General features: G+C 44.3%; 1 protein-coding gene across 6 annotated transcripts; it reads left to right on the top strand.

Moving 5' to 3' along the window:
* The first annotated feature begins 331 nt into the window (after positions 1 to 331).
* On the top strand, positions 332 to 24,226 carry SPP2 (secreted phosphoprotein 2). 6 transcript variants are annotated; one of them, XM_040562049.1, is made up of 9 exons: positions 332 to 1,374; positions 1,952 to 2,128; positions 11,042 to 11,166; positions 12,478 to 12,600; positions 14,810 to 14,920; positions 16,837 to 16,891; positions 17,285 to 17,374; positions 20,154 to 20,189; positions 23,640 to 24,222. In XM_040562049.1, the coding sequence occupies exons 2-7, from the start codon at positions 1,990 to 1,992 to the stop codon at positions 17,362 to 17,364; spliced, it is 633 nt and encodes a 210-aa protein (XP_040417983.1). In that variant the 5' UTR covers positions 332 to 1,374; positions 1,952 to 1,989; the 3' UTR covers positions 17,365 to 17,374; positions 20,154 to 20,189; positions 23,640 to 24,222. The 6 variants fall into 6 exon arrangements, with proteins under 6 accessions (XP_040417983.1, XP_040417982.1, XP_040417988.1 ...); XM_040562048.1 differs by lacking the exon at positions 20,154 to 20,189 and having other exon boundaries at positions 23,640 to 24,221; XM_040562054.1 differs by lacking the exons at positions 332 to 1,374; positions 1,952 to 2,128 and adding an exon at positions 10,656 to 10,793.
* Positions 24,227 to 24,523: the final 297 nt, after the last annotated feature.

Here is a 24,523-nt window from a genome sequence, read left to right on the forward strand (position 1 = left end):
CTTTTCCAACCTAAATGAATCTGTGATTCTTTTCTATGCTTCTGTGATACACAGTGCAATTGCTTACCACTCACTGACTGATGCTCAACCCATATCCGAGCAGCGGTCTCCCCCCACTCCGGCCAGCCACTCCATATTAATTGTTCAGCATGGAGTCATATAGTACACCTTTGCCCAGTTGGGGTCAGCTGTCCTGGTTCTGTCCCCTCCCAGCTTGTAGTGCACTCCCAGCCTGGCAGGTGGTCTGAGAAGCTGAAAAGTCCTTGGCTAAGAGTAAGCACTGCTCTGCAACAACTAAAACATTGGTGTGTTATCGGCATTATTCTCATCCTCAATCCAAAACACAGCACCATACCAGCTACTGTGAAGAAAATTAACTCTATCCTAGGTGAAACCAGGACTAGGGGAATGAAGGAGTGTGCCTAGCTCGCTTCAGCTCTACAGAAGGAGTTGGAGGTGGCAGAAAAATATCTGGGCACACTTCCAGAGACTGGTGTGCTTTGCACGGACAGATGGAGTCCGATAGCATGATGCAGCAAGAAGGGGGCTACCCCACAGGGAAGGACAAGCTGGGCGCTAAGACAGACCCTTCTGCTTAGCCACATCTGAAACTGAACAGTGTGCCCTCAGATCTGCTGCTCTCCTCCTGCACACTTGCAGGAGCTCAGTTCCTCTCTGTAGCCATCCAGCAGCTCCATCCTCATCTGTTCCCTCCCCAAACAGCTCCTTTCCTCTCTGTGTGTCCTTATGTCAGTTCAGTTCCCATCTACACAGCCGTAGAACAGACCTACACCTGTACTTGAACTCCGATCAACCCCGTGCCCCCACGTGCACCCTCCGGTCAGCTCTGTTCCCCTCAGCAGCACTGCTGCAGCTCTGTGCCCACCGTGCAGGAGGGGAGCAGCTCTGGTCCCTGCCACAGGAGCACTTCCCTCCCTGGGTGCTGTCACTGTCCTGGCCGTCCCTGCCTGACGCACTTCCCGCAGGACTGCTCTCCCCAGACAAGGGCCAGTGCGTGCCTCTACCACACGATGGCAAGCAGAGACAGTGAAACGTCCCCAGCAGCAGGGCTGGAGCAGGCGGCGCTGGAAGGGGAAGGCGATTCTTGGCAGAGGAGCAGGGCTCCCCATCTGTCCTGCCTGGACGCCCCTGTGCTGGGAAGACGGAGGAGCTGAGCCTTGCCACGCAGGCGATGTGCTGGAGATGTTGTGCTCGTGAGCTCCCATCTGCGTGGCACAGCAGGCACATGTCCCTGCGTGGGGTTGGTTTTTCTCAGACCACTGCTCTCCCAACTGGCCTGCCCTTTTCCCAGAGCTGGCCCGAGCGACTCCCAAAGCACTGCAGGATTTTGCAGCCTGGCTGCTCACCTTCCGGGTAATTGCTGTACAGCACCATTTTGTCCCAGCTGATGTTGAGAAAACACCTCCCCATACTCAAGGCTGGGGCCTTGCTCACATGCAGGGCACCCCAAAAGCCCCCTACCCCTCTGTGGAGGCAGGGGGCTTCCCCAGGCAGTCATGCCTAGCCCAGTTACAGACAGCAGTGGCCCATCTCGGTGGGGCACCATGATAAACATCTCTGCTGCTTTTCAGAGGCAAAGCATTCCCCACATCCCTGGTGCTGCCTCAGGTCATAGCTGTTTACACTATTGATGTGGCTCTGCCACAAATCATTATTCTACATTAAACACACTCTAAGGGTGGCTGGCTACCTCTTGTGGCATGGTCAGTTTAGCGTGGCAGTGAGAGCTGTGAATTAAAAGGCCTTTACCCACACACTTAAGCACATTTTATGTATTTAGACTTTTTAAATCCATTACAAGATGTGTTTGCCTGGCTTTTGCTGCTGTGCCCCAGGAGGTGATGGATCTATCCTGCTTTTTACTTCCTTTGCATCCCCAGCTTCAGTGAGCATAATTTTAGTGTCATGATATTCTCTCTGATCTCTCTAGGCCATCTGCCTCTTCTGTACAGAGATGGCTGCACACAGATGGAGAATGAGTCACAGCCTCTTCCCTGGTGGAAGCTGCTCTGGCCCAAAGCCAGCACAGAACTGAGATGCAGAGACCATGCACCTAGGAGAGTCCTCTGTATGGCACCACTTGATCTTGATGTGTCCCTGGCCTCAGGTAAGGGTTGGAAGTTTTGGCTCCCAAAGCTTGGCCCTTGCTATGCATCTTGTAGAGAATGAGGCACACATTTTTGTGAGCTTGCCACTGCCGGGCATTAGACGACCTTAAAGTCAGGGCATGTTCTTGAACAAACACAGTTTAGATATCCTGAAAGGAGATGGATGCTTTTTGGTCTTCTCTGTTACCATGTGAGGGTTTGTCTGCTTTGAGGATGACACTTCAGTGTTGTCCCTACTTTGAGGGGACAAACAAAACCAGGGGACAATAGTACTATGTGCACACAAATTGTCCTCTAGACAGCCATTCCTGTCACCGTACGTCCCAGTAAAACTCCATAGCAGGCCTCCATCCACAGGTGGATGGCTGGTCAAGACTGAGCTGTCCTTGAAATTGAGATGTGTGATTTTAAGCTTGCTTGGGTACCTACACATCAAGCAGAAAGATGTTTATTCAGATGTCCTTCAGAATATACTGTTCCTGCTGGGTATCCCTTGACCTGATGGTTGTCTTCCACATCTTATCATACAAGATTCTTTCCTGAGGAAATGTCCTGCATCAGCCTCCTCCTTTGAGCAGTATGAGATCACAGTTGTAAAGCAACTGTCTCTCATAAGGCATCAAAGGAATGGAAACAATGGATAGTTATTTACATGGCATTATTAGGGTGATTATTTTTCAGTCTGCTCCTATGGGATATCTATAAATTACTGTGGGCAGAAAAGTCCATTACCTGGTGGTGCTGGTGGTCAGCTCTAATGTGTCTGTACTCCCTCTCTCCTCCCTTGCTCTCTGCTCATGCAGTAGTACTGAAGAAGAAGGTTATTGCCAGGCTGAAGAGCATGAGCAGGTTCTGCTCCAGGGATGGGAACATGGAATGGGATGGAGAACTGTGAGGGCAGGAAGGGTGCATCATGGCCCACTGCTGATACTCGAGGCTCCTGGGGGAGCAGGCAATGCCTGAGAATACAGCTCTTGGTTGAGCGGGACGTGTTGCTGGAGCCTGCTATAGGAATCCCAGGACAAAAGCAGTATCCAGGTGCTGTGAATAAACCAGACTGTATTTCTTCGTAGAGGAGGTGGCTCACATGTTTTTTTGCCACCAACTGTTGCCTGCTTTCCCATTCTTAATTGGATTTAAAATACTGATATTATAGTGTCTCAAGGCAACTTCTTGTCAAGTCCCTGTGGTCATGCTGGATGACATCGACTAGCCTGACATCTGGAAAAGCAGCACAGCAAGTAGCAAGCAGGCCAGGAGACTCTTAAGAGCGTGTTGAGGACAATTTCTCAATCCAGGTGATAGATGCTCCTGCCAGAGGAGTTTTACTGGATCTGTTGCTCACTAACACAGATGAACTCATTAGGGAGGTCAGGATAGGTGGCAGCCTGGGTGGCAGCAGTCATGCAGTGGTAGAATTCATGACCTTGAGGGATACGGGCCGGGCAAGGAACAAAGTTGAGAGCTCTGACTTTAGGAAAGCTTTCACCCGTTTAAAGAACTGCATCCCCTGGGAAACTGCCTTTAGGGACATCGGAGCAGAAAAGTGTTGGCATATCTTCAAGAATGTTTTTCTTTGAGCACAACATCTCTCAATCCCCAAGTGCAAGATACCAGGCAAGGAAGGTGGGAAACCTGCATCAATGTATAAACAGCTGACTGAATTGAGGAGCAAGAAGGAAATGCATAGGCATTGGAAGCAGGGACACACATCTTGGCAATATATAGCAATGCTGCCTGAGCATGTAGGGATGGGATTGGGAGGCACATCTGGAACTGAACCTGACAAGGGAAGTAAAATATAACAGGAATGTCTTCTATAGACAGGTTGGCAGGAAAAGAACCAAAGGAAGTATTCCCCCTGCTAGACAAGTAGGGAGACCTAGTGGTGATTGTACAAGGAAAGTGCTGAGGTAGTCAACAATTTTGTTTTGTCTCAGTTGTCACAGATAATCAATCTTGTCAAATCTCCCCAGTTCCTAAACCTCTAGACAGAGCCTGGGTGAATGAAGTCCTTCTTCTTGTAGGAGAAGACTGGGTTTGAGACTGTCTGGGGAATCTGAATGTAGACAAGTCCATGGAACTTGTTGAGGTACATCTCGTGGTACTGAGGGAACTGGCAGACATGATTGTCAAGCTGCTCTCCATCACAGTTGAGAAGTCATGGCAGACAGGTCAAGTCTCCAGTGACTGGAAAAAAGGAAATATCACAGCTGTTTTTAAGAACCTTTCCTGTGAAGAGAGGCTGAGATAGTTGGGTTTGTTTAGCCTAGAGAAGAGACAGCTACATGGAGACCTTATCACATAAGATAGGACAAGGGGCAATGGTCTCAAATTGAGAGAGGCTAGATTTAAAATAGATATTAGAAAGGTGTTTGTTGTTATTATTTTTGTTTTTTTTTTAACCATCTGGGTAATGAGATATGGTGAAATCAAACCAAGGATTTTAAGTGGTTCCTCCAAATGTAACGGAGGAAGAAGTGTTGCAGTAACTCTGTGAACCAGGAAATGCCAGTTCTCAGCCTCATTTTGTGGTCTGGATGCAAAAGCTGTGCTGCATGATAGGATAGATTCAATTTCTATTCCCATGGTGCTCCCACAGGAGGTGAGGTTTCAAACTTTGTCTATGTGTGCATATAAGGGGGTTGATGAAAGCTACAAGAAGTTAAGATAGTGTTTAGAAGTCTCTGTCTCAGAAAAGAGTTGATTCAGTAAAGTTCCTCCTGCCTATGACCAACAGGATCTACTTGGGCTCTCCAGGTGGGCCACAGGGCACAGGTTAGTATCAGGAGTGGTCCCAGTTGTGAACCTGCTGCCTGGGCTCACAGAGTCTGAACTTGATCTGTGACCCTTCCCCTGAAGGACATTGGGATGTGTCTGGTTAAGTGGTTATTCCTTGCACAATGACAGAATTAGGACAGACTGATACCTTTGCAGGTGACCCATGGCTTTACCGCTCAGATCTTTTCTGTTGCGGTTCAGTTCTGGAGCTTATTTGCACTATAAACCTACAATAAGAGACCTGTAAGAGGTTCAGCACTCTTCTTTGTACTATTGCTTCCTTTGTGTGAGTGTAAGTAATTACTGCTGGTTGTTTGGACTATAGAATATCTCATCTTGCTTTCATTCTCTGCACTTGCTGAGTAGCTGAAGTTGCTCTTGTAGCTATAACTGAGAAGCTCCAGGGAGTCTATCGAAAAGGAGGATATGAGATGTAGGGAGCAGCTAGCCAGCACCGTGGTCCATCCACATCACACTGTATCTCTGTATCTTGCCATTTTGGCACAGGTAGCATGTGTTGCACAGGATTAATACTCTGTGCACTGGCTGCCAGGGGGCTAAAAGCTCTTGTTCTCTGTTGTGGCTAACTATCTCAGAAATGGGTGGGCTGTAGCTCAGGTAAAAAGCTGGGGCTAGAGTGTATTGACAGAATCCCTTAATGAACAAGAATTCCCAGAGTTGAGGCGTGCTCCTGGTGGTGAAATGAGATATATATATATATATTTTTTTTTGAGGGGATTCATCTTTGCTATAAGGAGAACATGACCAGCCATGGACTATCTCCTGAGGGACCTGGGGTTGGGGTATGTTGGGAAGAGGAGAGCCCTTCTCCTAGCTTTGGGCTGTTGGCTGTAAAATGTGAGCTTAGGTAGCTTGGATAAAGGAATAAGATCAGGCTGCTAATACCTCTTCTGAGAGCAGAGTATTTGGAGCCAGAGTTGATGCGCTTGCATGGCCCTCAGCAATTCACAGGGAAAAGCGTGTCAGCAGATGTGCAAGACAAGTCCCTTCCAGGCTGCTTCATGTAAGCAGTTGTTAAATGCCAAAGCGCAGCTCTTGAATGAATTCATAAAACTAATTGCTCCGAGTAATTGAATTGTAGTTAAACAAATACACTATTTTATCTTTTCAATGGAGTGGACACGGGTGGTTGTGGCATGTCTAGTCTGGGAGAGCAGGTGTGTTGTTCTTGATGCTGGGGCAAGGGGTGATTAAGTGGTTTGGGGTTGTCACAGGGTAGCTCAGGTAGCATGGGAGGTCACAGACGTTCTTGAGTTTTGTGTCCACTCCTAAGCGTGCTTGTGCCGAGTAGGTATTGCCTGTAGGTATGGGCACACAAGTGGGAGGAGTAGGGTTTTGTGTTTGGGATGTTCCTCTCGAGAGATGGGTTTGTACCTCTACCACGTGATATACACTCACCAATGGACTGGCGTGCTGTGGTGCTCTGTCCTTGTACTGTTTGTCTCAAATCTGTGCATTCAATCCATATTCTACTATTTGCACTTACTTGTTCTCTGTTGTCTCAGGTTAACAACTCCTGCAGCCAGCACCTCTGCCTCTTGATGTGAACACAGCTGTTTCTAGGAGTGTCTCAATGAGCACAAGGGCTGCCCGCAGGTGTTTGTTGTTTGTTTGTTTTTTTCAATTTGTTTTGTTTGTTTGGTTTTTGTTTGTTTCTGAGAATTTCTCCTGGGCTCATTGTGTGCTGAGCTGTGCCAGAAGGAGCTCATTATGATAGGCATGCCTTTGTATGTGGCTTTCTTCAGCAGAAGAGCAAGCCTCTGGCTCTGCCAGTGCCTGTTCTACTGCCTATGGATAATCTAATGTCAGGACCAGGCACCAATTTCAGGGCCTAGAGTGGCAATAAAGATGCTGAACTTGTGGCTGAGCTTTTGGTGTTATGGCTATAGAAGGCTAAACTGGAGGTTTAAGCCTCTGTTGATGCTGCAGTGCTTGCGTAGCAGCTGAGAACTTGTGTAGAATCCTGGTTTTGCGCTCAGTTTGGGGAAGAAGTGGTCCAATTCACCTCCATCTTTTCACCCCAAATATTTTGTGCTTTGAGCTTCCATGTGTGCCCTCAGACTTTTGAATCCAAATGGCAGACTGCCGCTGTGCAGAGCATGAGACAAAACAGTGCCTGGAGTAGCGTGGCTGGCAAATTCTTGGTTTTGCTCCTCATGACTGAAGCCATTATTTAAAATATATGCTGATTTAAAGCTTGATCTCACCTCCAGTGACTTTCTCGCTAATGTCTAAAACCTGGTGTAGCTGGCCAGAGACTCCAAAGAGCAGAGATGAGAATGTCAGCTTTGTTGTTTAAGGATCCTTGAAGTTTAGATTTCTGATTTTTCTGGTTATGGATCTTAACCCCTGAAGGGAATTACAAAAAATATACTACTTTTCTCAAATGAGAAAATATTGTATTTTTTATATTAATTCAAGCTAAAAATTCATGACTCATGTTCCTCTGAATGAGCACCTTCTCATGACTCACTGCCAGGTACAACCCTTTGTGTGCTGAATTACACTGATGCTGAGGAATGGGGTTGAAATACCATTAAAAAGAAATGCTGATAACATGACTGAATACCAGAAAGTGCAGTGCAAGCCACTTTCAGTAAATGACAGCCTGAGACTCACAACGGAGAACATATGACACAGGTGGCTGCGCTGTACAGAAAATGGCTTCTGAATTGGGAGGTGAATGTTTTGCCTGGTTTCACCTAGGATTTCAAATTTTACCAGGGCTTGGTTTGACCCATGGTTGCAACTAACTGTAACTAAGAATGCAAAAGGATATAAGAGCAGAATTAGCTGACAATGTGTCCTATGCATACAGTGTTTGGGAGAGGGAGAAAACCTTGAAAATTATCAGTATGGTCAGCAAAATGTTAAAAAAAAAAAAAAAGACATCTCTCTCTTTGGCTTTTCAGGTAACAGTCTTTGAGTCTGCAGGTAATATTTGTCTTGCATCAACTACAAAGTTATGCCAGTGACCCCATAAGAACTATTACTGCTGACCTAGCAGAAACAGGAAATATAAATATTTAAAGTTTCAAAGGCTCAAAGGAATGAAGAGAGATCTCTGAGGTTCTGCTGCAGCCTATGATGTTTCCGAATAACCACCCGGTATGCATTGTTGAGGTTTTGTTTGCTGTAATGTGTGCTTTCTATTGCTTCACTCTCAAAGTCCACAGCAACAGCAGTGAAAACTGTAGGTTTAGGTTGCATTTCTCAGACCAGCATGTATGGTGCACCTCAGAAGTGCAGTGACAAAGGGGCTAGGCACTGCCTGTACACACTGAAATGTTGCCTTTAATCTTTGTAAAATTACTGTTAAGACATCAGTTCCAGTAGTTTTCAGTGTTGACACAGAACTCTGTGGGTTCTCTGGAGCATCAGCAAATCTTGTAGAATATGAAGCTGGATGGTATAAAGTCCAGACCTATGAAATGCATCTGTTTTCATCCTTACTAGTGTAGGTGTGGGAAGCTGAGGTGTGACTATATTCATTTGTTTTCACTCTACTCTCCTGTTGACTATCAAATCTTTGAGTCTTGCTAGTGCTTTAGCAGAAAGCTCTATGTGGTATTGAGAAATGCAGCCAGCATGGCACAGGGTGCTATCTTATTACAGCAGGTAGAGAAGTGGGAAGAACCAAGACTTGTTCTCCATCCCAGCTGCCCCAGGTGGCCAAGAGCTAGTTTCTCAAGGGACATGCAGACAGGATCCAAAGGGAGTCACAGCTGAGTCTCTGTTGGCATCAATGAACAATGGATCAGGTCTCAAAGTCTTTGTTAGTCTTTGTTAGAGCAAAATCGGGAAGCCTTTTTCCTGTCTCTATCAGCTAAAGCCAATACAACAACTAGGCTTCTGCATTTGTGAGGAAGGAGTTACCCACAGAGAACTTTTAGGGAGCCTTTTGGATTTGCCAATGCCAGAGCTAGGAAAAGAAAAAAAAATCAACTGTTTTGAATTTATTTGGGTTTTCATCTGTCTAAAGGGACATAATTTACTTTAATCTGCTAGGAAAATGTGATCAGAAATTGTTCCTCAGTGCCTGGGACGATGTTTGGACTGTGCCATTGCTGCATAATTTACATTTTTAATGAAAATGTATCTTGAAATAATTAAAATTTCACTCACAAAGATAAATTATTCTTCTCCCAGTAGTCTGGGAACAGCTGACTTGATTACTGGGAGTGGGAGTGGTCTGAAAATAGCAATATAACAGAAGCTATTAAACTCTAATTTTCTCTTTTCTTAAATGGTGCCTAACTGTTTGCTGTGTAAATTAAGTTGGGTCCAGCTCCCTCCCTCCTGCCCTGAGGTGCTTGGCTGTGAATTGTATTTGTCTCATCTGGAAGATGTCCCTGGTCAGAGCCAGGGACAAGGGGGATTCTTCTGACGACTTCGCTTGACTTTGCTTTGCAACATCGTTATTCGTCACTTTTGGAGTGCAAAGCCCAGGCTGAGCAGGAGCATAATTGCTTGTTCTTTCACCATTGCTAAGGATGAGACTGTTACTTTGAATAAAAATGTGGGTATCTTTCCCTTCTGATTGCAAGAATGTGGAGGTTTTTGCCATGGATGAGAATCTGTAGCTATCACTCTAGCACAAGTTATGGATGTAGCAATGAGAAATGGCAAGGAGGCATGATATTGCCATTGCTGTGTATTGTTAGGCTATCTTAATCCTAAGGCCTAAGAACCAAAAACGACTTTATCCTCTCCCTTATAAAATCTGAGTCCCAGTGTGCTCCCATGTCTTTCCTGAGTGCTTGTCATTTGGGAAGTTCTGACAACGACTCAGTACCATATAATGTAAGTGGAACTGTAATTTGAAGGTTAATAGAGGAATTTCACACACAGGATTTTCAGAATAAATACGGTTAGACACATCTCTGCCTTGTGAACAGACAGCAATGGGTGAACTTGTTTGAAGGCAGCAGTTTCCCTTCCCCAACTCCCATGGACAGCCTTCAGCACTTAAAACCCAGGTGCTTCTCTGAAATGTGCTGCAGATGGGGTAGTTGTGGTAGAGTCATACGATGTGTTGCCTGCATTTGGAAAGCAAGTCTAGCAAATACTGAATGCCTTGTGCTGGAGAGGGGATAGAGAACACCTTGCCTAGGTGCAGTCTGGCTTCAGTTAGCTAAGAGCTAAGGTGCCATGTCTCCCTTGTCCCTGTAATTCTTGATGATGTTTTCAATACTGAAGTAAGGTCATCGTTTTTCAAAAATCCCATTCATTTCTGCGCTGGAACTGAGGCCTGAGCATCAGGAGGATCTGACAGGGGAAACCAAATGGTCACAGACTCTTACTTGTTTGGTTAGCTGGGCTCTGGCTTGGCAAAGAGTCAGAGCCATGAGAGAGTCCCTCGGGCACAGCTCAACAGGAAAGGTCCCAGGAGCTTACAGGGCAAATGGACCTGGGTGTCCCAAGGGTCTGCCATGGGCCTTGTGTTGGAGAGGTTCTGTTCGATGCTTTGGCCCGGTGTGTCGTGGTCTCAGACAAGTCCATGTGCGTGGATTCCCGTTGTGGTCCTGGGGAATCGGGGAGTTCCAGCTTGTGAGTGCTTTCAGTTGTGGCTGGGACACAAAGCTGCTGGTAAGGTAGTCAGGAAAGTGTTGACTCACCAGCCTTAAATCAAAAACGAGTGGCTAAAAGCGAACAAAATAACTAGACTCTGCCTTTGGCTGTGGAGGCATCAGAAATCCAGTGGTTCTTTTTAATCACAGTGCTAAGGAAAAAGCACAGCAGTCCATCTCTTATCAGAGAACTACTGCTAAATGGAGAAAAGCTGACAGCAAATATTTACTCTCGGATCAATTCGGTTTAAAGTGCAATGTTTGTAGCAGAGCTTGGACACAGGAAGGTCAGGTATAGTATCAAGGCTGCATTTATATAAAGACATGAATATGCAGTGGAAACCCTTGCTTAGAGAGGGAAAAGACCAGCGGATTTTTGAAAGGCACACTATGAGGATCTTAATTTTTGTCCTCACATTGAGCATTTTCTCATGTTCAGGTAAGTTGCTCAGAGTGCTACCATGTCATTTTTCATATGTTTCAGGCGGGAAAATCGCGAGGTGACACTGAACTTCTAATGGATGTGTGTGTCTGTCTCAGGGTTTCCAGTGTACGATTATGAACTCCCTGTCACAGAAGAGGCTCTCAATGCATCCATCGCAAGGATCAATTCTCAGTCATGGGGGCCAAACTTGTATGGAGTTGTCAGGAGCCACGTTAGAAGTGTAAGTGTGCTGACAACTGTCCTTTACTTTAAATACGCTTTGCTTTGTTGGAAAACCATTTTTCACCTGATCTTGGAAACCCAGATTTAGTTGGACTTTTCTAATGTTTCTTGGAAGAGGGTGGTCCAGGGGCGTTATCCAAAGTTATGACTTTAAATATTCTTTGTATGTTGGGTTTTAATTAAAAATATTTTTGGAGTTCAAATTGTCCACCTCTTGAGTAGAAGCCTTTGAGGGATGTCTTGTAAGATTTTATTCAAAAATTCATTCAGAAAAGAGCTGATGTTTTCAAATACCTCCAGCTGACAGCTTTGCTTTTGGCATAAAGCAATCTGGTTTACATCTAATTGACATCTGAGGGTCTCAGCTGAATGTCTGCACTGCTAATTAAATAGCACCAGAAACACATCCAGGATTCTTTCTCCAATCTCCATTTACATCATCTGTCTCCACACACCAAAACACCTGGTTTAAATCTACTGTACTGGAGCAGAGTTAAGGAGTTAGATCTTCCTGATTTAAAGCTGGCGTGCCCATGTGCTTGGACATCCTCAAAATCATTCTGTTTCTATAGATGGCGTGTATCAAGTCCTCTGCAAAAGTGAATGGTGAGATAACTTCTATAGTGATCTAGTTTGGAATAAATGTTCTTGAAAGCAATTGCTGAAAGCACTGTGGATTTGTTGTTGTTTGCTTGCTTGATTGATTGTCCTATCTTGAGCTAAAACATTGATTAGGCTGTGAGAAAGAGAAAAGAAAAACCTAGCGTGTCAACAAAAGCAACCAAGATGTAAGGCTTGTAGTGTGGCATGCACATTGCCCATTGGGGCACGTGAGCTGACAAGGAGTGTCTGTACAAGGTGCATTAATTCAACCATTTACAGTTGTGTGTTTTACTTTTCAAGCCATGCATTTGCAATAGACTTCCCAGCAGTCTAGATATCTAATCGGGTTAGCACCTGGTTCCCACAAAAGAAGTAGGAGCAGCAGAAGTGCTGGGCTGCTGCAGCATTGGTGGGCAGCAGCATGCAGGGCTGGTGCTATTTATGCTCATCTGTCATTTACAGTCACAGTGCCTTCCACTGACTCTTGCAACAGGCTGTGGGATTTTTAGTGAAACCTTTGTGAAAAGCTGTTCTGTGTTGTGTTTACCAAATCTGCCTAAGAGAGTAACTCCTGAGCACATGCAAATACCCTTTGTCACACACTGTAATCTGCTCTAAATTAGATGCTGACCCATTATGTCCTTATATCCAGCTTCTGCTTGACAAAGAAGAGAGGCACTAGTTGTCTTGACTTTTCTTTTACCAGGTTGATATGTGGAACAGCAATGATTATAGACTAGAGCTGCAGCTCAGCATTCGTGAAACCGTGTGCACGAAAGCTTCAGGAAGAGACCCGTTCACATGTGACTTCAAAATAGGGCCCTTTGTGGTAAGTGCATCTGGTGCGAATGAGAAACTCTCCTCGGTGCAGGATGTTCTCAGGACATGTTGAAACACTCCTAGTGCTGAAGAGTGGTTGGCCCTCTGAAAACAAAAACAAACACAAATACAACCTGCCGAACAGAGGGGGTATCGCGTGGGAAGGGGCAGTGTTGGGAAATCTTCCTGGCCAGTGGGGAATACAGGAGCTGCTCTGAGCTGAAAAGAGAGCATGTGTGCCTTGGAGCAGTGTGTAGTGAAAGTGTCTGTGCTTTGGGACCAAATCCTTCTTTTCCAAGTTAAGGGGTGGAAAAACTGATGTTTGACCTGCTTTTGTCTATCACACATCTAGGTAAGAAGTCAGGAAAGCAGGAGACAAGAACAGAGCTGGCTATCTGTACAGGATGATGTGGGGCATCCTCACAGACACAGCTTTGTGCTGCAGTAAGTAGTAAGGCCAGGAGTTGTATGTGAGGTGAAGATGATGTGTTGACTGCACGCTAGGAATGAGGAAGGATTTTGGCAGCCTTACCTCCCTGCTCTTGGAGCTAGGGTTTCCAGGAAGTCTAAGGGGAAAGCAACGTTATCAGTATTTTTACAGCAGAGGTGATATATCCAAGAAGGAAGAGCTCTGCTGATTTTCAGCTCTAACTGAGTGCCAAGGGGTGGCTGAAGCCTAAATTCAGACCAAATGCTTTTTCTCTACTAGGCCTTGATAGGAAGTGTTTTCATTTATGAACGTAGTGTGAATTTTGTATAGCTTTCAAAAGAAAACAGAACTCACTTGGCAATCCATTGTCCCCACCTAAGTGTCCTTGGAGTCAACAGATGCTTTACTGTTGGCTTTGAGTGCTCTTTGATGAGGCTGTGAAAGTACCACGTAAAGACTTAGTTTCCTACCTAGTGCTGATTCCCACCTTGTGCCAATAGTGCTATTTTTTTAAATTTATTTTTAATTTATTTTTAGTTTTCATCTCTCTTTTCAGCCTGAAATAAAGGCAGATCAGACTTTTGATGTAGCTCCTTCTGGACTCTGATTCTTAGATGACCAGCTTTGGTGTAAGTGCATCATCTTTGAATCTGTGCTCAGATGTTTTTGACGAAATATGGCTTCCATTGCCAGCTTCTGAGTGGTTGTGTGCTAACTGCTAGCACAAATCTTACAAAACATGTGGGGTAGCTCTTGTGTCCGTGTGCCTAATATTGCTATACTATGTACAGTATTAGACTTCTAGAGAGACTAAGCATAGTTTTTTTGCTCTTCTGAGTTCTTCTTGTCTCATTTTCCCCTGTGACTGCCAAGTTTGTCCTTCCCTGGCACAGAGTTTAGGGAAGAGGAGGGATTCTGGGAAGACACTGGAACAGATGATGCAAAGCCTTTTCTAGTAGATAGTGAGTCGTGCTACTACCTCAGGAGGTAGTTTATGTCCTATGGAGAGAGACAAAGGTCTCTTTGGGTATCACTGCTCTTGAGCTAAGCAGCTTGTGTGTGTGTGTAGTTGGGACAACACAGAACTGATGAAAGTTGCTAAGTTTTCTTTCAAATCACAAGAGTTGGCTGCTGTGAAGTAAGACCCCATCCCACAGGTCATCCCAATCAGAGGGTGTCTAATTAGATCGACCTGATTTTTTGGGTGAACGTATAGGTTCATCTTGATGTGTGTACTGAATATATTAATTACAGATTGAGTGTAAAGAGAGAAATCTCCACCTTAGTCTTGACAGTTTGGTGGTTGAGAAGACACATCCCCTTTTTCTTCTTGTTGGTGCAATATAGAATGAAAGGTAATGTGAGGATGTCTGTTTTCCAAACTTGGGTGCAGGCTCTGCTGGAGCTTCTGTCAAATCATGGAGATGACTTCTTTAAAGGTAGCTCAACCTCTAGAGCTGGAGCTGCCATCACCATATCCCTGAATAACTCTCCTGTTTGTGATTTGCGATGCTTTTTTTGCTAACAGTAGCAGGTTCAAGGCTTCATACAGCTAGTATGCAATTGTGGAGCAATAACTTGTGTGCAGTCATATGCCACCAGAATATAATGGCCTGGCTTCAGGCTGCTCCAAATATTCGTGAGTTGTAGAGTCTTCCTTAAGTTTTGTCCTTTTGGAATTTGATTAATAACTCCCTGTAAAGATTTCCTCCCCCAAGTGAAAATCCCATGAGATAGTTTGCACTGTAGCTTTGCTCCACCAGAGATGCTCTATTTTTATCTGTTGCAGCGAACTGCTTTCTGCAGAAGTGTTGTGGAAGTCTCCGGTGAGCTGATTGGGAATGTCACTGTGCAGTGCCATCAGGGCACATCCAGCTCTGAATCAATGAGCAGCGAGGAGGTAAGGAACAGGAAGACTGTTTTTTGCTGCTTGGGGGGCGTAAAATTCTGCTCATTCTCTTTCAAGGAGAGGCCAGGTATGTAAGTGTAGTGCGAAGGTAGGCTTTACACCTGGCTTTGACCCTCTGAAACTCTGAATGGCAATTCAGGGGTTTTTATGTATCATCTCACTTCACGGTGTTCCCATGTTGTTAGTGGAGAAACTGAGGCATAAGGGGACATGGATTTTGCCCATGATTCATCACATCACTATGCCCCACTTCCTCCACCCTAAATGCACCAGTCACTGAAGTCTGGAGTGTTTTTTCTGCACACGGCCATGTTGCCAGAGGCCTCTCCATCCCAATAGTGGCACATGGGATGGTGTCCTTTTTCTGTCCTTACTCAGACTTCTAATAACCTCCTTGTTTTGTGCTTTCTGTGCTGTGAAAGCTCCTGACATCTATTTAGGGGCAGTTGGAGGTTTTCATCAGGAAACCGTATGTGATTTGAAATCCAGCTGTCTCCTATAATGCTTCACTTTCCATCATATGAGAGGTTTGACCTTGCTTGATGGATGGCTGGGGAGAGTGTGAATCTCTGTGACTGTCTGGTACATCCACCAAATCTGACACTTGTTCTCCACTGAAATATAGCATGTCTGTGCCTGGAGAACAGTGATTGGCACATCTTAGAGACAGAAACAAATATCAATGATCCTGGCTCTGTTATCATATCCCTCAGCTGAGCATGTAATCATAGGATAGGTGAAGAGGGTTTGCTCTACTGAGATTTGTTCCATTCATCTTTATTTTTAAGCTCTAATTTGGTTTTTAAGGTGTGATTAAATGCTGACCCAACCTGTGAATTCCTGCTAGCTGTTTTCAGACAATGCCATTTTTCCACGAACCAACACTTGAAATTGGATGCCTGCACTTACAACTCATATCTGCAGTGGGTATTGTGCTTGAGAATTATGTTCAGGGAATGAAACTAGTTTCACAAGCAAGGTGCCAGAGGATATGGACAGCTTTTATTTTTGGAAGCTTCAAGTACCAAAGGATTCTGTGTTCTCTTGATTTGAATTGCCAAATGTTGTTCAGAACCTCTACTCAGAGTAAGTTAGTGAATACACCATAGGAATTCTTGATTCGCAGAGCAAAAAGACTGTGTGAAGTACTGGAATACGTAAAGTGGTCTTGGATGTTCAGTCTGTCCTCTGTGGGTTAAGCATAACTCTTGTTTAATTGGGCACTGAGTATAAACACTTGCTTTTACAAGCAGAGTTCTTCCTTTAACCATCTCTTAAAATTCTGTTCTGCTGCCAATATTCGTGCTGGGGAATACATTTCCTACAAAGTTAGTATGGAATAAATGCTAAAGAGAATTACTGCACATCAAAAAGAAAGCATTTCTGCAGAGGGTTGCAGCTCTTGCTCTGGAGGTTGTAACTCAGTTCAAGGGATCTCAGCTTGGCTCGCTGTGAATGGTGTTAGTGTAGCACCTGTAGTGCCATGGGTATTTGGATAGGAGAGGAATTGTGATTGTTTGAGGCTGGGATCATATTAGTGGGACAGGAACCTACAAAAGAAGATTATAGACAGCCTTTAAAAGAGTAATTTGGGGTAAATAAGTCAAAGTCATGTGTGAGTGCAACAAACTAATTCAGCTCTCCAAGTTCTGCTTTCTTGTCTGTACCTGCACTACAGTAAAGTCAGGTAAAGTATTACGTACCAAAGATGTTGACCTGAGAGTCTGACCTGCACAAGACTTCCGTAGCAGTATAACTGCTTTGCAATAATATCAGCAGTAATCTTGTTTTCAAAGAAATTAATAATGAAGTCTGGAATTACTTCAGTGATCACATAGTACCCGAAGAAATGAAGGTGAGTCTGACATCTTGACTGAGCTTTTAAAATAAATTTATTTAATTTGTAGATGATGTTTATGCAGATAATGAACCGTGGCAAGTGGGGCAGCAGTCGCAGAGAAGGTAAGCCATTTCTGTCATGCTGGACATTCCTGGCACACGTTGGTTTGCCTTTTGGATCATTTGATTGGCCATTTGAAGGTCGTCCAATGGAGGGAGAAGAAAATATTGAAGACTAGCAGTTTGCTCAAATCACATCCATCTTCTTTTTACTGTGTAGGGGTTTTCTCAGTGAGAACGCAGCGAGGGCATTAGGCTGCAAAATAGGGTAATTCTGTGGTTTATAAACACTATGAAGTCCTTTTCCGAATTGTCAGATCTGTGCTCTCGTAACCTGCACTTGTGTGCATCGAGGTTCTTATAATGTTGTGCAGAATGAGTGCATGTAACACACATGTCTGACAGCATGTAACACCCATTTATGTCTCCATGTTCTTTGTATATTTGTTTCTGAAGCCTTCTCTTCAAGAGGAAGAGGCAGCATCCATGGAGACTGGCATAAACCCAACCGTTTCAGCTCTGGCAAGATTGAATAATACAGTTCAGGTGAGTACAGTTCAAATGTAGCTTCTATGCACACTAGGTTTGCAGGTTTCGGACCAGAGTGGTAAAGTGGCTGCTCAGGATAAAGGACCTCTTTGGGAAGGTGCTTCTTGGATGCAAGCATCTTAAAATCCATAGTACCCTAGGCATATATGGGACTTGCTTATGGGGAAATGCAGTGACGCAAATAGCACAGTGTTGCTTAAATGTGAGGCAAAACATGCAGTTCCTACAGCTCAAAGGACAAATCCAGGAAGCACTTTCATAAATTGCCTGATTCTGCCTGGAGAGCAAGAGTAACTCAACTGTATGGTGCAATTAACTGGTGCAAAAAGCTAAGGGATTATAATTCTGATCCCTCAAATTCTCCCTTTTATACGGTTCTGAGAGTGGTTATAAAGAGGCGTTTTATTCAGTGAGACTGGGTTAAATGTGCAGGAGCTTTGGGTTTGTAGTCTTTGTGGATTAAAATCCATTCAGATCTGAAGTGCCTGTTTAGGGAATGAAAGCTGTTAGTGCCATGGCGTTCTTGTGGGAGTTACCCTATTCCATGTCATCAAAAGCACCCAGAGGTCTGAATACCCTCACTGGTCTCACAGGCAGGAGCTTTGTTTTGGGGTGGCCATCCCTCATGCCTCTGTGAGGGCTCACAGAGCAGGGCTCTGACCAGTTGTTGAGGCAGCAGATGTTTTTGTTTTTCTCTTGTAGCTGCACCTGGCTGTTGCTCACTCTCCTCTAGCAAACCCCAACGTTCTGGCGTGCAGGTAGCCTGAACACTGTGCAACAAAGTCAATCTGCTGGCCTGAATTTGGTGTGGGGCTCAAGCCTTCAGCTATTATGGTGTCTTTTTGTCTCCGCCTGTCTTGACTGGCAGAGCCATGTTTCATGTGGATGCTTTGTCCTTTTCCCAACCTGGTTGCCCTTAGCAGGGGTGCATCACTCGACCATGGGACCTGGAGTGTGTCCTGTCTGTGTACTCACAGGGACGCAGATGAGTTTTTAGAGCCCTGTACTGTGGGCTCCAGCAAGTCACCTGCCACCTTCTTGCCAGTGCTATCCTCCAGCCCACAGCTTGTTCTATCTGTTTATGCTTTCAGGAATGGCCACGTCTTTGTGCTGAACCTAATGCAAGAGGCCACGTGGTTCAGCAAACGAAAAATAAATGAAGCAGTAAGGTATCTGAGAGAACAAAGAAGCTTGTCCAGGGCAGGTGTTTGTTGCAGGGAAGCTGTGAAGGAGGTGTTTGCAGGTCAGTTAAAGGGAATGATAGTGAAAGGCACTCACGATTCCCTGGAGCTGGCAAAGCCTATCCTACTGAACTACTTAGCACTATGTCTGTGTGATTAAAAAGGCTTCACACGCTTGCTTGGGTACATGTTGTTAGCAGGCCTTCCTCCCTGCAGAGGGACAGAACTGAATGCTGTATGTGTATGGAGCTCAGTTCAGGCCCATTGCATTTGCAACAAGAAAGTTTTAGATGTTATTTAGCTGTGATGACTCACCAAAAACTAACACATGTTACTCATAAACATATCTGTGGCAAATCTATATGTGCTGAAGGAGACATGCCCCTATTCTCATAGGAAACAGACTTGAAAGGAAAATGCAGTCATTCTGCTAGGTCAGGTCTTCTATAAATGCTTTCATTAAATCCATATGTTAGTTTAGTTTATCCATGAGCCAGTAAAGGTGAGTGATATGCTGTTCTTGTTCCTCTTACAGGACTCTCTAACTTTTCTAAATGCCTTTGAACGTCCCTAGCATATGCAGTGGCAGTCTGGTGTGCATTCTGTGTCCTTCTGGGTAGCTTTAATCCAAGGAGACAGTGTGGAAAGACTGAGGCTTACTGAAGAGTAGCATAAAATTGACTTTCTGTTCCAGAGAACCAAGGGACAAATTTTGTCAATGTGTGCCTATCATTGGCTTCTGAGAACCAAACAGTCTCAGTCTGGCTGGATGAATTTGAGTCATACCTTCCTCAGCTAATCTTGCAGAAAAGTTGTTGGGAAGGTGGTCTGTGTTCTCAAAATGGGCTGACATCCTTTTCTTTGCATTTGGAAAATGCCAGCTGTCTTAAATTAATTCTTTGTCACTCAAGAGGAGCCATCCCCATTAAGCAGTAATCACAAATATTTTTGTTCCTGGACCTAATGTCTAACAAATCTCTAAATCAGAAGCTAGTTGTGAAACCATCTTGAAAGCGACCATGAAACAAATGGGCATAAATTGATGGTTCTTGAAACCCTGTGGAGCTCCAGTTTTAATACTTTCTGTTAATACTTCTGTTCTAACCTGAAGATAGGTTGCCAGTGTCAATTGTGGAGCTGTGTTTCATGCCAGAGTCCTAGTTGTTTGGCCCAACAACGGTTCAGAGGCATATACTTAAGCAGTTTTGAAGATCTAGTTTTCTTTATTTTTATAATAAAAAGCTGCAAAGTCTGGAGCTGTGCTTATTTCTCTATTTCATGTGTACCTAGAATTAGAGGGTTTTATCTCTGGGTTAAATTTGGAGCCACTTGTACCCAAATTATTCAGTGTGCTTCAGGATAAGGAGGGTCATTCATGACTTTTTTTTCCTCCTGTGTTTTGGCAACTGTGTGATCATGGCTGGCATTATTACAAGCCCTTCTGTGATGAAGGTATTTGCTGGGTTGTGGGAAATATATGCTGTGTTTTGCGATGGCAGTAGCTCAGCTGACATATTCTCACAGCTGAGCATATTTAGGAGGAGGCTGGGGAAACAGCAATTTAATAATAGAAGACCTTTATCTTTTATTCAAAGGACCTGTTGTTGACAGGAAAAGCTAGACAAGTTCAGGTAACAAATGTGATTATTATTATTTTTTATGCAATAGAATGTGTAACTGCTGCAAAAATTACGAAGGCAAGTTGTTGAAAGAATTTTTCATGCTGGATTTTTCATTTTATGAACTAGCTCTTCTCTTCTTTTTGGCAACAGGAATTATTTCAGTAGAATCCTGTGCCTGAATCCTTCCTGAGTCTATGAAGAAAGCTAGGCTAAATGATCTCATTGGTGCTTTCTGTCTCTCTCTCTCTTTTAATTAGAATGTGCTAAATATTCAAGAGGAAGAAATCAATGCAATTGTTATATAAAGAACTCTTTCAGGTCTGCAGTCTTCAAACCCACTGGTCTGCTGATGCCTGCCGGAGTTATCAAGTTGCATATGAAAGAACCACATCAATGACTAATGAGCTTACTTCATTGACAAGTGCTAATCAGATTTTCTGGATTTATTTCCTGGTGCATCTCTGGAACTGGGGAGATTGTGAATATTACATGTCCTAGCTGTGGACTGGCCTTTCCAACAGATAACTCAGGCACATGAGCAGGGGACAGCAGGAGAGCCAGCTGCTGTACAGACAGCTGATCGCTGGTTAAGAACCTTAGTCTGCAACAAGTGTTAAGGTCCTTAGTTAGCCTGGCTGCAAGGTATGTGCAGAGCCTGTCGAAGCTGTGTCAGTTGCCACAGTGTCAGCAAATGGCATGTTAGTAATGCAGTCTGTCCCCTGTTGATAGCCTGCTCTGAAAGGAGGCTGTTTTGCACACCCTGTGGTGAAAGGCTTTTTGAGTGTGCAGGGGTGTGTGGAATTCCAGTTTCCATTGAGCTGGAATCCACTTAATGGTGTTTGCAGCTCTGAATCACAAAGAGGAGCCTAAAAAATGGCTCAACTCACCTAATACCTTGAACTCCAGAAAGAAAAGGGCCCCAGCACTCTGCTCTTCCAAAATCAACCACCTATGGCAGTTGCCTTTAGTGCAGGGTGGAGTCTGACCTATGACTTAAGTCTGGGGTCACCAGCAGTGCTTCATTTCTGCAAACAGGAAAATAAAGAAGACAGCTCTTGTTTTTGCTTGCAACATATGTATAGGTTGTAAAGACTGATTTTTTTTCTCTTGCTGTCATTAATCACACAGGGAAAGTGTTTGTTTTGTTTTTAATAGATAATCAGATTCCTTCTGCGTAAAGCCAAAAGGCTGTGATTTCCTCCTTGCATTTTCTGTATTTCCATAAAATGACCCTCTGGCTGAATTCTCACCTGGAATAGCTTGCTGCTGGCTGGGATGTGATGATGGCAGTTGTTACTAGCTGATTAGCAGCCTTGCAGAAGCTGAAGTCAATAGATTGTTATCCTGACTTTTTTTTTCTAATGGAAGAATAACTAGTAATGTTGGGCCTCTTCTGCTCGTACCCAAGAAATCCAGGATCCAAGCTTCCAAGTGGACTTGGATGCTCATTTATCCTTCATCCAGAAAAGTAATAGTGGGGCAGCGTGCATAACCCTCCTGGGGCATAGAAAGAAGAGCTTTTATCCCCAGTGTTCTCAGTAAGAAGCTGCCTGATTTTTTTTTTTTTTTTAATTGTCGTGGCTTGTATTAAACTTTTTTCTGTCATTTTCCTCTCCATTCATCCACCTCACTTTATCTAGTTCCCAGAAAGCAGCCTGTTGCTTTCTGAGGAAAAAAGCGACGCGTCAGAAGGAAGGAACATTCCTGCAGAATGGGATCTGCTGCGTAATGCTTGAGCTCCACATCCAGATCAGCTCTGAGTGAGAGCTAGAGCAATTTACCTCTTTAGTAACAAGGAGGAAATGACAGGCTGCCATTACATTCCTCTTGCCTTGGAGTCTGTCTGTGATAGCTAAGCCATCAGAGTCACCTGGCATTCATGACATGTTATAGCAAAGAAGCATGCCCTCGTCTGTTCGGAGGTGAAGGACTGAAACTGATACAGATCTGGGCAGGACCTTTTCTGATGCTTAGGTCAGATCACAGTGCAGGGAGGAAGCAGACATCTAACAGCAGAAAGAATCGCTGTGACAATCTATTGTTGCTGTTCTAAGTGGCAGTGATTTTTGTCTTGCCCTTTGCTCACCTCCTTTAGATCTGTTTTCAAGGATTAGACCCACAGCTGCACTGAGGAAATTGTTCCTGCTTTTGAAGAATGCAGAGCTTGGAGGATTCCTTAGACTTTACAGTGTCTTTAAGGCCTGATTGCAAGTCAGTTAACTTTATCGCTAAAGAAAACCAACAGGACTTCAGTGGAGGAACAAAAAGGGCCCTCAGCTGTCCGCTAGCCTTGTGCAATACTGCATTTTGCAAGCACTGGAAATGAGCTTGTCAAAGAATTTGGCAAGCTGGAGAAGCCCTCTGGAAGTCCAGCTCCTGCTCAGGGCAGAGCCAGTTACATCTGGCTGTGTAGCTGAGGTTTGAATATCCCAGGATATAGATCCCTCCTCCTCTCTGGGCTCCTGGTTCAGTGCTGGAGCACTCTTGGGGGAAGATTTTTCTTATACTGAGCTGGAATTTCCCATGTTCCAACTTGCTCCTGTTTCTTCTCATCCTACCTAAGCGCACCCCTGAGAAGAGCCTGTCCTTCTCTAAATCCTCCCACCAGGTAGCAGACAGCACTAAGGGCTTTCTTCTTGCAGCTTCATCTTCAGGCTGAGCAAACCCAGCTCAGCTCCATGTCCTATGCTCTAGACTTCAAATCATCCAGGTTCCCTATCTCTACCTGGGTCCTGCCCCAGCCCTGCTCCTGGATAAGTCACTCTCAGGGGGTTGCTGCGATTGTCGTTACCACCTGTGGACATTCATTTCTGGCACAAATCCATCCCTAAAATTTTACAAACAAAACTGATTTACAGAGAATTTTCACATTGCCATGGTGACAAACTTGATGAAAATACAGTGTAGGCTACAGACTACTGTAGAGGCAGTCATGTGTTCTCTTGAAAAACTGATCTCAAATTTGTGCATGTTGTAGCTCTTAATTCAACTGTATTTCTCAGGAGACCATATATCTGCTTATAACCTCAATCACCTCTGCTTCAGAGACTCGCCAGTATGAGCTGGTTTATACTGTATAAGCAATATGTTGCTTATTCCACTGTCTTTACTTTTTTCTAGCAGTTTGGTTCTTGCTTTTTTCCCCCACTAATTAGCAATTAACACGACACTTTTGCACATGTGGTGTTTTGCATATGCAGATTTCTCTGTACAGATTCCTTGAGATATGGTTCTGATGCTACAGAAATTAATAAGCAATTCTGTGAAGTTAAATGTATTTTTCTTGGGCTGGGTACATTTGCTTAGTTCTGTTAAGTACGAGACAAACTACGAGCTATGACATTCCCCCCCCCCCCCCCTTTTTTTTTTTTGAAGTAGATTGGAGAATATGATGAACCAAGACTCAAAGATCCAGCATGCAAAGAACAAACCTGATGCAAATTTCCTTTTCTTTTTCAGGAAAATCTATTCTGTAATGAAGTGAGTCTTTCTTTACAATCACTTTCTGCTATAAAGTCAAATGGTCGTTGGATGAGTTCGTAAGATGCTATATGGGTGCACCGGTCAGTCGATAGCATTCTGATGTGTTACAGCTCAGTGGGAGGACAGTCTCAGACACCTCATGTAACTGTGTCTAGTACATGTTCTATCATCTCATAACAGTGCTATTAAAGGATCACTGTTCCATCTTTGTGTTCTGTATCGCCGGTTGCTTGTAATTTTCTGTAATGCTTGTAGGTAATTATCGATTCATTCATACTAATAAAGGCACTTAATTCCTTTTTCAACAGCTGTGGACAAGGTGTCCTGCCACAAATCCAAAGGCATGAGTTTTAGTCCATCAGGCATCTAGCTTTAATGGCTAGATATAGCCCAAATAGCTTTGTCTTTTCTGGGTTTGTTTGTGTTTTCTTTGTGTGTGGTGTGTGTGTTTTGGTTTGGTTGCTGACCTACCACGTCCCACTACCAAGCCATGTCCCTCAGTGCCACATCCACACCTCTCTTAAACACCTCCACGGATGGGCACTTCACCACCTCCCTGGGCAGCCCTTTCTGATGCCTGAGCTCCCTCTCCATGAAGAAATTCTTCCTGGCATGTAACCCAAACCTCCCCTGGTGCTGCAGGTGCACTCTGCTTCCCATGATCAAGCTCCCTAAGCCACCAACATAGACCACTGAGCTAAGCTTGTGTTTAAAATGCTCCCTTATGTCAGAGTCCTATGACTCTGTTCCTTTTTATAATTACAGGCCTTGTCAGGGCTTAACACTTTTGAATTGCCTGGTATAAGCATAGGGTTGATTAGACCATTTGTTCTGATAGCTTGAAAGATGCAATTAATTGG

Source organism: Cygnus olor, chromosome 6 (assembly GCF_009769625.2).
Source record: "Cygnus olor isolate bCygOlo1 chromosome 6, bCygOlo1.pri.v2, whole genome shotgun sequence".
In the NCBI taxonomy this organism is placed as follows: domain Eukaryota; kingdom Metazoa; phylum Chordata; class Aves; order Anseriformes; family Anatidae; genus Cygnus; species Cygnus olor.